Below are 13,316 nucleotides of genomic sequence, written 5' to 3'. Positions count from 1 at the left end.
TGACCACTTTAGTATAGGGTGTACATCATACTCCTTGAACACTTGATACTGCCATGTATATTTCTTATGAACAGGGATATTCACACTTATGTAACCTCCTTAACTGCAGTTATCAAGTTCAAGAAATTTAATACTGATATAAAGCTTACAGTGTATATTTAAAATTATTCATAGGTCTCAATAGTGTCCTTTTGAGACTTCTTTCCTCCCTTGTTAGATCTCATTCAGGATCATTTATTGACTTAAATTGTCACTGTCTCTTTAGTTTCTCTCTCTTTTTTTTAATTGTGGAAACATGCGTACAAGATAAACTTTCCCATCTCCCCAAACAGAAACTCTCCATGCATTATGCATTAATTCTCTATTAGCCCATCCCTGGCAACCTGTACTTTAATAGCCATTTCTATGAGCTTGTGTATTCTCCAATATTTTCTTTGGTGTTAACATGGGGCTTAAATTTAACACCCTAAACCTGTTACAGTCTCATTTGCTTTGATATCAATTCGACTTCAATAGTATACACAAACCACGTTTCCCCTAGCTTTATGTAGCTCTTGTCACACATTACACGTTTATACACTTGAGTGCAAAATCACTGATTTACAATTACATCTATGCATTTGCTTTTTAGATTCTGTAGGAAGTAAAAGTGGAGATATAAACCAAAAAGAGAATGTTATTGACTTATACTTACCCCTGTTGTTTCCTTAACCAGAGATCTTAATTTCATAATGCAATTTCAATCTCTTGTCCACTGTACTTTTCTTTCAACCTGAAGAACTCTTTAGCAGCTCTTGTAGGCCTGGTCTAGTGGTGACAAACTCTCACAGTTTTAGTTTCTCTGAGAATGTCTTAATCTCTCCCTCATTTTTGAAAGAGAGTTTTGCCAGATATGCAATTCTTGGGCTGCAGTTTTCTTTCTTTCTTTTTATTTTTTATTTTTGCATTCAACACTTTAAATACATCATCTCTGCCTTCTTTCTGCCATGGTTTCTGATGAAAAATCAGCATTTAATCTTGTTAAGTCTACCTTGTATGTAACATGCTGCTTCTCTTTTGTAGCTTTCTGAAGACTCTAGAATTTAATGCCATGGTGTGGGTCTATTTGGGTTTATTCAGTCTGGAGTTCATTCAACATCTTGGATGTGTATACTCATTTATTTTGTTAAATTTGGGAAGTTTTCAACCATTATTTAACCATTGTTTCCTTGAATATTTTCTATATCCCTTTCTTTCTTCTCCTTCTAGGGTTCCCACAGTGCATATATTGGTACGTTTGATAGTGTCCCAGCTTCCTCAGGCTCTGTAAACTTTTCTTCATTCATTCTTCCTTCTATTCCTCACAGTAGATGATTTCAATTGTCCTAACTTCAAGTTATCTGACTCACTCTTCTGCCAGATTCAATCTACTGTTGAATTCCTCTAGGAAATTTAAAATTTTTGATACCATTATCTTCAGCTCTGTTTCGCTCCTTTTCAAAAATTCTATCTCTGCATTAATATACTCTTTGTGCTCACCTATTGCTTTCTGCACATTTTTTTCTTTTGCTCTTTGAGCATATTTAGAATGATTTTTAAAGAGTCTTGGGGATGTCCCAGGTATGGTTCACCTCACTGATTACTTCTGCTTTGCTTGGGCTATCACTTCCTGCTTTTATGTGTTTTGTAATCTTTTGTTGAAACCTAGGCATTTTTATATGTTTTCACTGGAACTTAGACTCTGAGACTTCTGTTTTTTAAGATTATATACAGCTAGTGTTATGACAGAACTTTCCTCGGATGCCAGGAACTAGGAAAAAAGAAAACACCTTTCCCAATCTTTGCAAATTGACTGTGCAAGGGCTCTTCTTCAGAGTTTATCCATACAATGACATAGAGAATAGCTTAAGCCCAAAGCTTAGAGGCTGGCACTGAATCTTTGTACGTGTGTCTTGTCTTGGCCATGCACATGGGGCTCTAGAAATTCCCCTGTTTATATGGTTACAAATGTTCCCTCTTCCTTATGAAACATTTTCCTTATTACTATAGGTCCTACAGCAAGTAATTCCTTGCCCCAGGCAGCCATTTGACCACTTTCCCACTGTTCTAGCCTGATAGACTTTTTATGCTTTTTTAAAAATTTAGAACTACCTCTCTCAAGATCTGTTCAAGAATTATTTGTGAAACTAGATGCCAATTGAAGATTACAATTCAAAACAAGTAGTTATTTCAAGTAAAGTTTAAAATAAGGCATGACAATGATGGCAACCATGGAAAAATTGATAGAGATCAATATAAGCATCTCCAGGGGTTCCAGTGCTGATTGAAAATGGCTATTCTATGTTCATACTGTTTCACTGGAACAAATGTAACAGAACAGACCAAAATTTGTTCACAGTTAGCAATAAACAACTGGAAGATATGCTGATTTAGACATTTAGCTGCAATTTCCTATAATGATTACGTTCTAACTCAAAATCAGTGACTACATTAAATGTTATATATTACAAAAAGCTCTTCTCTGTCATATTTTCAAATATATCCAAGTTGAAAGACCCTTTAGAAAACAATTATTTAATACTTACCATAGACAGTAAGTAAATGTAAACTCATGATTACTTTAAATAATAATCATGGTGGCAGCAGTAAACCAGTTATAGTATATCTTGTAATACCAGGTGCTTTGTTAGGTTCTTTACATGATTGCACTTCAATCTTTCAATCTGCCTTTAGGTATTATTCTACTTTTCTACCTATTCTATTAGGTATTCTCTACTTTTATATGACGAAACATGCCTGCAGGTTAAGTAATTTGCTCCGTGAAGTAGAATCACCTACAGGGGTGCTCTCTAGGGCACCTAGGGAAGATCACCAGCTCTGTGGAGTATTGGTCCATGGATTCAAAATTGCTACCAGGCTGTCTCTTTGATTCAGGTACTTTATTGCTGGAGGTGTTCTCACAAGGGTTGGATGGCCATGCTTGCAATGCTGTAGAAAGTATTGTGTTTCCTGTGATTCAACATCAGGCGTTCTTAGGTTGGGGTTCACAAATGTCATAAAAATAAATGCTAAAATGTGTATAATTGCATATTTCTAAGAAGAGGGCTTTCATCAGATTTAAAGGAGTCTATGATCCAAACAAAGATTTGGAACTGTGTTCTAAAAGAGCCTGATTTTAAGCTTTAAGACCTAAAAGATATCTTTCATTTTAGAGGAAATCCCACAGTGAAACATCTTACAGTATATTTATATTAAGAAGAAAGTAGAAGCAATTACCCAAGTGAAAATTTCAAAGTTTAACTTGAATAAGCAGATAACCATGGCAAAAGGAAATGAGGTGGTGGTTGCAGCTAAATTATCTATTATCAGGGTAGTAATTTTCTTTTTTTCCATTAAACATGGAGGAAAAACGTACTGCTTAAAGAGAAAGAAAATGAGCTGAGTTTATCTGAATTATCAAACTGAAAAAGATATGTCATATAAAGTTATAAAAGGTACCAGGAAAATATGCCAACATCAGCAATTATATTTAAAAATAAAAGAACAGCATAGAAACTATTTGCTAGTTTTAAAAGCAAAAGACATATAATCTTGCAACAGATACAGAGTGCAGATGGAATTTTTCACTTTTCTTCCAAAGAAGTTCTGCTGAATTTCAAATATTTTCTTTGAATAATCATGTTTGACAAATGTAAAGGTTAATGTTAGCAAGGTAATTAAAATTAATGATGCCAGTGCTCACTGGGCTATGTCAGTGCAGGTGTTTCCCTTCACTGTTCCCACCCCAACTTAAAAATGTCTGAAATATACAATTCTGAGCTTACATAGGCATGATTATTTTCATCCCTACTAGAGCCCACAGAATTTCTTTGCATAAAGAGGTCTTACAGAGTTTTAGAAAATAATTTTTTTTAAAGGTAGTAGATTATACAATTTTTTAAGAAGGTATAATTATAAGGCAAGGCTTCCGATTTTCCATAACATAGTTGTGAAGTCAAAAGTTACCCCAAAGGGTCTTTGAATATTATTTTATTCTAAGTCAAGCCACTTACTACACAGGACTACACTCAAAACTTATCATTAGAGAAGTTGTAGGTTACAGCAAAATCATGCATAAAAACAGAATTTCCATATAACCCTATTAAAACATTATTTTGATACTCAATTTTTATATATTTAGTTTCCCAGCACAGGAAGGATTAAGAGTGGAAATTAGAAAGACAGTGGCATGCTGGTAGTCAGCATAAAGACAACCAGGAGACAGACTGACATCAAGGATAAAGAGAAAAGTAAACAAAATCCGGCACAGTACTCTACTAAAATGCCATATATCAATAGATATAATGATGATATTGAGCCATCCCAACTAAATAAATTTCTATTTAATATATACTAATGTGGGAGACTACATTCTTCAAAAGGGGCCAGAGTAATAACTCCTGACTCATTTGCTCCTCTGTAACATGACCTTGCCATTTTCCCATTCAGGAATGGAACCTAACACCCTCTCCCTTGAATCTACATCAATGAACAGCATACATTGGACATGATTCTTTGTAATTTTTGAGGCTAGGTCAACTTCTGCCTTGCCTACTGGAATACCTGTACTAGAGCCTTGTGCCATCATGTAAGAAGTTTTCCTTGAAGCTGCCATGCTGAAGAGGTTACACATGGGTGCTAGGTGTTCCAGTTGACAGCACCAGCTGAGCTCCCAGCTCAATCTGCTACTTAACACATCAGGAAACCATCTTAGACCTCCAAGCTCTTGAGACCCCTAGCAAGAACTGCCCAGTTAACCAATAGGACCATGGCAGTGATTATAAATTCTTGTTTTAAGCCATTACATTTTGGAGTGATTACAGTAATGGCAAACAAACAGTTAAAAAGTTTGTGCTATGTATAGTTCAACCACAGTTCAAAACCTACTTCTGGGTATTTGCTCTGTTTTAGGAAATGGAAGGAGTAGATGCTTTATACAAATTATACTTATTGTTCTTCCCAGTAGTCTCATTGAGTGGGTATTATATCTACTAGAAAAATGAATTTTAAATTACTTGTTAAAAGTTCTCTTTAAAATAACAAATGTTTCTTTCATGACAGCTACTTGTACAACGGATACAATGACTTATTGACTCTTTTGAGGATAATAACTCTAAGTGATAGAATCTTCAGAATATTATATTCATTTAATAATTCTTTTTCTATTTTTCTGGTATTTCTCTGTTATACAGTTTCTCCCATCTCCAGTACTTGGTGATTCCTGGTTGTCTGTTCATATTTCTAAATGATGATCTCATCAGAAGTTCTCAGTAAGTATGGTACCGCCCTCAGGGGATATTTTGGAAAGTTGTGATGCTTTGTCTATTATCACAATGATTTTGGGGTTCTTTCGCATTTAGCGGAAGGGCACCAGGGATACTAACCATCTATCATCATAGGATGCATTGAACAGTCTTGTCCAACAAGGGAGCTGTCCTGCATAACTTTCAAATGTCCTACGGGACATTCATGTTGGTGATAAACTTGTTTTTAATTACTTGAGATTGGAGCCTAATTCCACTTTACAGATGAACCCCAAATCATTTTGCACAATTTTAATATACATTGATTTGTTCAGGTGTATAACTACTGTGTAAATGGACTGACGACTACTTTCTTTTGTTCAGAAACTGTACCAAGAATTGTTTACCATTTTGGACAATCATATTATTCATGTCAATTTAAATATGAGCACTTTTCCAATACAGTTTACCAGTTTGTATTCATAGTTGTCACATTTGTGGTGATTCTATGTGCAGATGCAAGCATCCTGTTAGGACATTATCTCCTAGCATAGTTGTATTCAAGCATTTACCTACTGAAATACATATTATTTAATTAAAAACCACTTTCCTCTCATTTCCCCTTTATAGTACAGTTAGAGCATTTTACTGATTTTTATAAATAATGGGTATAGTTAGGTAAATTATTTATTATTTGCATTGCAGGAGAATAAAGTGTATGTTAGAAAATAGTTATAAAAAGGACATTGAAACCCATGAATAGGCAAAATTGCCAAGAAGATAGGAGGGAAAGATGGAAATGTCCAATCATTTAATCTTTCCCCAAGGACAACTAGGTTGTTGGAAGTTACCTAGAGTACTACCCTGCTTCTCCTTCCAGCCCAGTGCTGACTCTTGGGGTGCTCCATGACAGATCATGCAGCCCCTTTAGAGAGGTATTCCCTTGGCTCTAGCTTAGGAGTAAATGCCTGAGCCAGCAGCTATGAGAGAAGGGAACTGGTTCAGCTTTTCCCCAGTACTTTAATTAATTATCCTGCTGACTGCCCCAGAGTCTGTTCCCAGTTTGTCCTATCTGTGATCCTGAGTTTTTTCCCACGGTTCTACGTGGAAGACTCACTGTTTCTGCAGTCTTGTCTTCCACCTGTATTGCGTTACGGGGTCTTTTACTCAGCTGGACCTTCACTCTTAGTCCATCTGCTATATATTATTTTAAAATTCCTTAATGATTGTTCTACCCTTCTGCCTCCAGTGCTGCTATGGATTTATTTTTATATTTATTCTACCGTTTCAAAGAGACTTTTGAAGGAAGGGGAGGAAAGACTTGTTCTCAGTTAGAAGCCATTTTGAGCACTTTAAATAAAGCAAATATTTTCCCCCTGCAAGTGGTCCATCAATATTTCTATCAATTGAACTGTAAGCAAGCTGATATATTTAACAAAGTTAAATTATCAGATTTGAAATTTTCTCATTTTGTTAATTGAATTATAAAAAAAAAAGTTAAAAATGCAGAAAACTTACAATCCATATCAAGAATGGCACGGACAGATTTAACAAGGTCCTTAGATTCAAGTGCCAGGTTTGCTGGGTTATGACGTCCATTCCTTCCCAGAGGTGTGAGGGAGGTCTGAGAAGCTAACATAGCTCTTCTTTCACTAAAGAGGGAAATAAAATAAAGTTGAAATTGTTACATAATAAATATTACATAAGAGGGAAATAAAGTTGGTAAATCAGAATTCTTTTTTTGCTGTTATTCTTTTTTTTCTTTTAATCAGAATTCTTGATTGTTATAAATTTGAACAAAAATATTTCTATTTCTGGGAACATGATATAGGCATAAATGAAGTAGTTCATACAAAACAATATTTCTGCTTTCCTTACTATACAATAAATAGCCTTTAAAAAATTAGACTACTTATAATTATGCCTAAGAGTCACAGATGAGATGTTGCTCACATGAGGTGAGATGTTGCTCAGATGTGGCCTCTCTCTCTAAGTCAGCCCTGTAAATAAACTCATTGCCCTCCTCCCTATGTGGAACATGATTCCCAGGGATGTCAATCTCCCTGACAACATGGGACATGATTCCCAGAGATGAGCTTGGCCCTGGCATCGAAAAATTGAGAAGGCCTTCTTGAGCAAAAACAGGAAAAGAAATGAAACAAAATCAAGTTTCAGTGGTTAAGAGACCTCAAATAGAGTTGAGATGTCGTTCTGGAAGTTATTCTTACACATTATACAGAAATCCCTTTTTAGATTCTAGTGTATTAGAATAGCTAAAGGAAATATCTGAAACTGTTGAACTATGTTTCAGTAGCCCTGATTCTTGAAGATCATTGTAGAACTATATAGCTTTTACAGTGTGACCGAACATGTGACATGAAAACCTTGTGACTAACATTCCCTTTATCCAGTTTATGGGCACATAAGTAAAAAAATAAAGAAAAAAAATTAATGTGGGGGGATAAAGGGTATGGGATATTTTGGTGTTCTTTTTGTTTTTGGAGTAATGAAAATGTTCTAAAATTGATTGTGGTGATGAATGTACAATGATATGATGCTACTGTGAGCCAATGATTATATACTTTGGATGATTACATGGGTGTGAATATATCTCAATAAAATTGCATTTAAAAAATTAGGTTGACTTCCTTTATTAGGAGGAAGTAATAGAAGGATGGCCTAACTTCCTAATTTAGGGCTTATTTTGTGAGTAGTCACTTTATGCTAATATGACATAACCTTTAATTTAGATTTTTTAAAAAATTCAAATTAATGACAAATTAAACAAAAATTTACTATTGCTTCTATTTGTTGCCTCTACATATAAAATAGACTAGAACATTCATATCACTTATTAAAGATGTAAACAAAACCTGAAATAAATGCATTCTGATATAATTAAGAAAAGTGTTACTGCAAAAAACAAACAAAAGCTACATTGTGCTGAAACTTTTACTTGAAAAAAGACCACTTTAAACTGATGATAAACCATTACTTACAATCTATCTTCTTCAGCATGATGGCATTAACTCATAACAGGAACCCAAAACATCAATTCTCAAACTCAATCACATAGTCTTTAGTCTGAGCTAAATCATCAAGGCATTGCAAGATCCACTATAGAAGATATATTATAATAAAAAGTTTTAACCAGACTGTATTGCTGTTTAACTTTCCAAGACATTGTAAAGTTGCTTAATGTAGTTTTTAAAAGTTGCCTTATTTCCCCATGAAGGAGTTTAAGGAAACAGCAGCCTCTAGACGTAGTCACTTTTTTTTTTTTTTTTTTTTTTTTAAATATATGAGCAGGCACTGGGAATCGAACCTGAGTCTCTGGCACGGCAGGTGAGAACTCTGCCTGCTGAGCCACTGTGGCCTGCCCTAGGCTTTAGTCACTTTTAACCTTCATTTTTAAAACCCAGACTTCTAAATTATAAGTCAAGGTCACAGTGACACCTTGGGTTGGATGGGGAAACCTATTTCAATCAAGGGGAATCTGATTGCTGAGAATTTTAATAATCATCATGGAATATGCATAATTATTATTTATAAAAAGCAGCATGGATAACAATAAACATATCAAATTCCTTCATTATAAGGTATAAAGCATTACATTAAAATGAGCTTAGCAGTAAACAACTATCAATATTCTTCTAAATTCAAAAATGTTATGTGGAGAGGCGGGGCCAAGATGGCGGCTTAGTGAGATGTGGGATTTAGATTGTCCTCCACAGCAGCTAGTAAAGAGCCAGGAACAGTACAGAACAACAGCTGGGGACATGTCAGTGACTGGACACACAGCGTACCCCAGTCTGGACAAGCTGGACCGGCTGCGAGCCCACCCAGAACCGTGAGTCCCCCAAGCCATGTTGGCCAGTGCCCCTCCACCACAGGCGGCTTCCCAGAGGGGAAAGGAAAAAGATTTTACTAATAGCAGGGCTAAGCGCAGCCAAGTTCCAATTGTGGAATTAATTAACAAATTCTGACTACTAAAAATAGGCTCCCAGCTCAGCTGAACCTCAAGTAAAAGTGGAGGTTACTGGTTTTTGCCCTTGCGCAAAGGGGGCATGGCTGACAGAAAAAGAGAAAAGGGAAAAAAGAAACAGGTTTTTTCAACTGGATAGCACATAATACTTGAAAGGGTCTGGGCCCTGAAGGAAAGGAGGGGGCACAGAGGACCTGGAGATACACAGAACAACACACCAACTTAAGCTCTTGATTGGCAAACCTGAGGAAAGGGGGCCCTGCTCTCAAAAGGATTCTTCTTTTCTTTTTTGTGGCTGTGTTTCTACGGCTTGACTACTCTTTGAATACAGCTGCAAGACTTCTTGGGCTTGCAAGGGCAGAATTAAACTTGTTTGAGAGTTTGTCTGGAGGCTGTGCCTTCCAGGTAAGGGCAGAATTAAACTTGTTTGAGAGTTTCTCTGGAGGTTGTGCCTTCCCCAGGAGAGGGGTGGGGCCCAGTTGAGGTGGAATCCCTCCATCAAGGAGTTCAGACCCCAGGGACTGGAAAACTGAAGTGATTAAAGCCAGCCTACAACCTCTCCTCTGTCTCAACCATGCCCTAAGCAGGGAGAGTCTGCTGAAGTTAAAGGTACCGCATTACCTTACGCTGGTGGGACCCACAGGCAGAAAAGCTCCACATTCTGGTTAGGATAGGAAAAAACACAGAGTCTAGAGGCTTCATAGGAAAGCCTTTCAACCTGCTGGGTCTCACCCTCAGGGAAAACTGATGCAGATGATTCTTTCCTCCTGAGAGGAGGCCAGTTTGGTCTGTGAAAATCTGGCTGGGGTCTATAATACATAAGTAGACTCTCTTAAATGGGGGAAAAAAGACACCATGCAGGCAGGGCAAGAAACAAGAAAACAAAAACTGAAAAATTCTTATCTGTTAAACAAAACCTAAGCTAGATAGAATAAGATGAACTGAATGTCAAAGAACAGAGAGACAACAAAGTCATCTAGCAAGAAAACCCTAGGTAAAAAAAGTGAAAACAAACTCCAGAATACACTAATTAAGGTAATTAAATGCCTAGACATGAGCAAAAATAAGAATCGTATTAGGAAAACTGAAGATATGGCCCAGTCAAAAGAACAAAGCAGCAATTTAAATAAGATCCAGGAGTTGAAACAATTTGAATGTTTGAACAGACATGGAAAACCTCATCAAAAAATCAAATCAATGAACTGAGGGAAGATATGAAGAAGGCAAGGAATGAAAAAAGAGAAAGTCTGAAAACACAAATCACAGAACTTGTGTGAGTGAAAGGTACAGTAAAAGAGATGAAAAAAACAATGGAAACCTACAATGTCAGATTTCAAGAGGCAGAAGATAGGATTAGTGAACTGGAGGATAGGACATCTGAAATCCAACAAGCAAAAGAAAATATAGGGAAAAGAATGGAAAAATATGAACAGAACTCAAGAAACTGAATGACAACATGAAGCACACAAATATACGTGTTATGGGTGTCCCAGAAGGAGAAGAGGAGGGAAAAGGAGGAGGAAAACTAATGGAGGAAATTATCACTGAAAATTTCCCAACTCATATGAAAGACTTAAAATTACAGATCCAAGAAGTGCAGCGTACCCCAAACAGAATAGATCCAAATAGATGTACTCCAAGACACTTACTAATCAGAATGTCAGAGGGCAATGAGAAAGAGAGAATCTTGAAAGCAGCAAGAAAAAAGTAATCCATCACATACAAGGGAAGCCCAATAAGACTATTCATAGATTTCTCAGCAGAAACCATGGAGGTGAGAAGACAGTGGGATTATATATTTAAGTTACTAAAACAGAAAAACTGCCAACCAAGAATTCTATATCCAGCAAAACTGTCCGTCAAAAATGAAAGGGATAGTAAAACATTTTCAGACAAAAAAAAAATCACTGAGAGAATTTGTGACAAGAGCCCAGCTCTGCAAGAAATACTAAAGGGAGCACTAAGACAGAGAGGAAAAGACAAGAGAGAGAGGTATTAAGAAGAATGTAGAAATGAAGACTATCAGTAAAGGTACATAGAGGAAAAATAAGATATGACATATAAAATCCAAAAGGGAAAATGGTAGAAGAAAGTATTGCCCTTACAGTAATAACACTAAATGTTAATGGATTAAACTCCCCAATCAAATGACATAGACTGGCAGAATGTATTAAAGAACAGGACTCATCTATACGCTGTCTACAGGAAATGCATCTTAGACCCAAGGATAAACATAGGTTGAAAGCGAAAGTTGGGAAAAGATATTCTATGCAAATAACAATCAGAAGAGAGCAGGAGTAGCTCTACAACTATCCAACAAATTAGACTTCAAATGTAAAACAGTTAAAAGAGACAAAGAAGGACACTATGTATTGATAAAAGGAATAATTCAACAAGAAGACATAACAATCATAAATATTTATGCACTGAGCCAGAATACTCCAAAATACATGAGGCAAACACTGAAAAGAGAAATAGACACATCTATCATAATAGTTGGAGACTTCAATTCTCCACTCTCATCAATGGACAGAACATCTAGACAGAGGATCAATAAAGAAACAGAAATTTGAATAATACAATAAATGAGCTAGACTTAGCAGACATTTACAGAACTACACCCCACAACAGCAGGTTACACCTTTACTTCAACTGCTCATGGATCATTCTTAAGGATAGACCATTTGCTGGATCATAAAGCAAGTCTTAATAAATTTAAAGGGATTGAAATCATACAAACACTTTTTCAGATCCTAAAGGAATGAAGTTGGAAATCAATAATGGGCAGAGTGCCAGAAAATTCACAAATATATGGAGGCTCAACAACACACTCTTACACAACCAGTGGGTCGAGGAAGAAATTACAAGAGAAATCAGTAAATATGTTGAGGCAAATGAAAATAAAAACACAACATATCAAAATTTATGGGATGCAGCAAAGGCAGTGCTAAGAGGGAAATTTATTGCCCTAAATATGTATATCAAAAAAGAAGAAAGAGCAAAAATTGAGGAATAACTGTCCACTTGGAAGAACTAGAGAAAGGACAGCAAACTAATCCCAAAGCAAGCAAAAAGAAAGAAATAATGAAGATTAGAACAGAAATAAACGAAATTGAGAAAATGAAAACAATTGAGAAAATCAACAAAACCGGAAGTTGGTTCTATGAGAATATCAATAAGATTGATGGACCCTTAGTGAGGTTGACAAAAAGAAGACAAGAGAGGATGCAAATACATAAAATCAGAAATGGAAGAGGAGACATAAGCACTGGACCGGCAGAAATAAAGGAGATAATGAGAGGATACTGTGAATAATTTCATGCTAATAAACTAGACAATGTAGATGAAATGGACAACTTCCTAGAAAGGCATGAACAACCAACAGTAACTCAAGAATAGACGACCTTAACAAACTAATCACAAGTAAAGAAACTGAATCAGTCATTAAGAAGCCCCCAAAAAAGACAAGTCCAGGATCAGATGGTTTCACATATGAATTCTACTAATCATTCAAGAAAGAATTAGTAGTAATCCTGCTCAAACTCTTCAAAAAAGTAGATGGAAGGTTACCTAACTCATTCTATGAAGTCAACATCACCCTCATACCAAAGCCAGTAAAGATATTACAAAAAAAGAAAATTACAGACCAATCTCTCTAATGAATATAGATGCAAAAATCCTCAACAGAATTCTTGCAAATCGAATCCAGTAGTACATTAAAAGAATTATACACCACAACCAAGTAGGATCCATCCCTGGTATGCAGGAATGGTTCAACATAAGAAAATTAATGCAATATACCACATCAACAAATTAAAGCAGAAAAACCACATGATCATCTCAATTGATACAGAAAAGGCATCTGACAAAATTCAACATCCTTTCTTGTTGAAAACACTTCAAAAGATAGGAATAGAAGGGAACTTCCTCAGTGTGATAAAGGGAATATATGAAAAACCCATAGCTAACATCATCCTCAGTAGGGAAAAATTGAACACTTTCCCCCTAAGATCAGGAATAAGACAAGGATGTCCACTATCACCATTGATTATTCAACATTGTGTTGGAAG

The 13,316-nt window shown here is 35.9% G+C and overlaps 1 protein-coding gene across 12 annotated transcripts in view; it reads right to left on the bottom strand.

Annotated features, from left to right (window-relative positions):
• Positions 1-13,316, bottom strand: part of STXBP4 (syntaxin binding protein 4) — a 230,780-nt gene that overhangs the window by 61,225 nt on the left and 156,239 nt on the right. For all 12 annotated transcript variants that reach the window (XR_013177618.1, XR_013177619.1, XM_077164824.1 and 9 more), the window contains one exon: positions 6,780-6,913. Coding sequence is in view for 10 of the 12 variants with exons in the window: in XM_077164824.1 (XP_077020939.1) it covers positions 6,780-6,913 (134 nt within the window). In the remaining 2 variants the exon portion in view is untranslated. The remainder of the gene's footprint in view (positions 1-6,779; positions 6,914-13,316) is intronic.

The sequence above is a fragment of the Tamandua tetradactyla genome, chromosome 6, assembly GCF_023851605.1.
Source record: "Tamandua tetradactyla isolate mTamTet1 chromosome 6, mTamTet1.pri, whole genome shotgun sequence".
NCBI lineage: Eukaryota > Metazoa > Chordata > Mammalia > Pilosa > Myrmecophagidae > Tamandua > Tamandua tetradactyla.
Note: the sequence above shows the minus strand (reverse complement) of the source record. Positions and strands in the feature narration are given on the sequence as shown.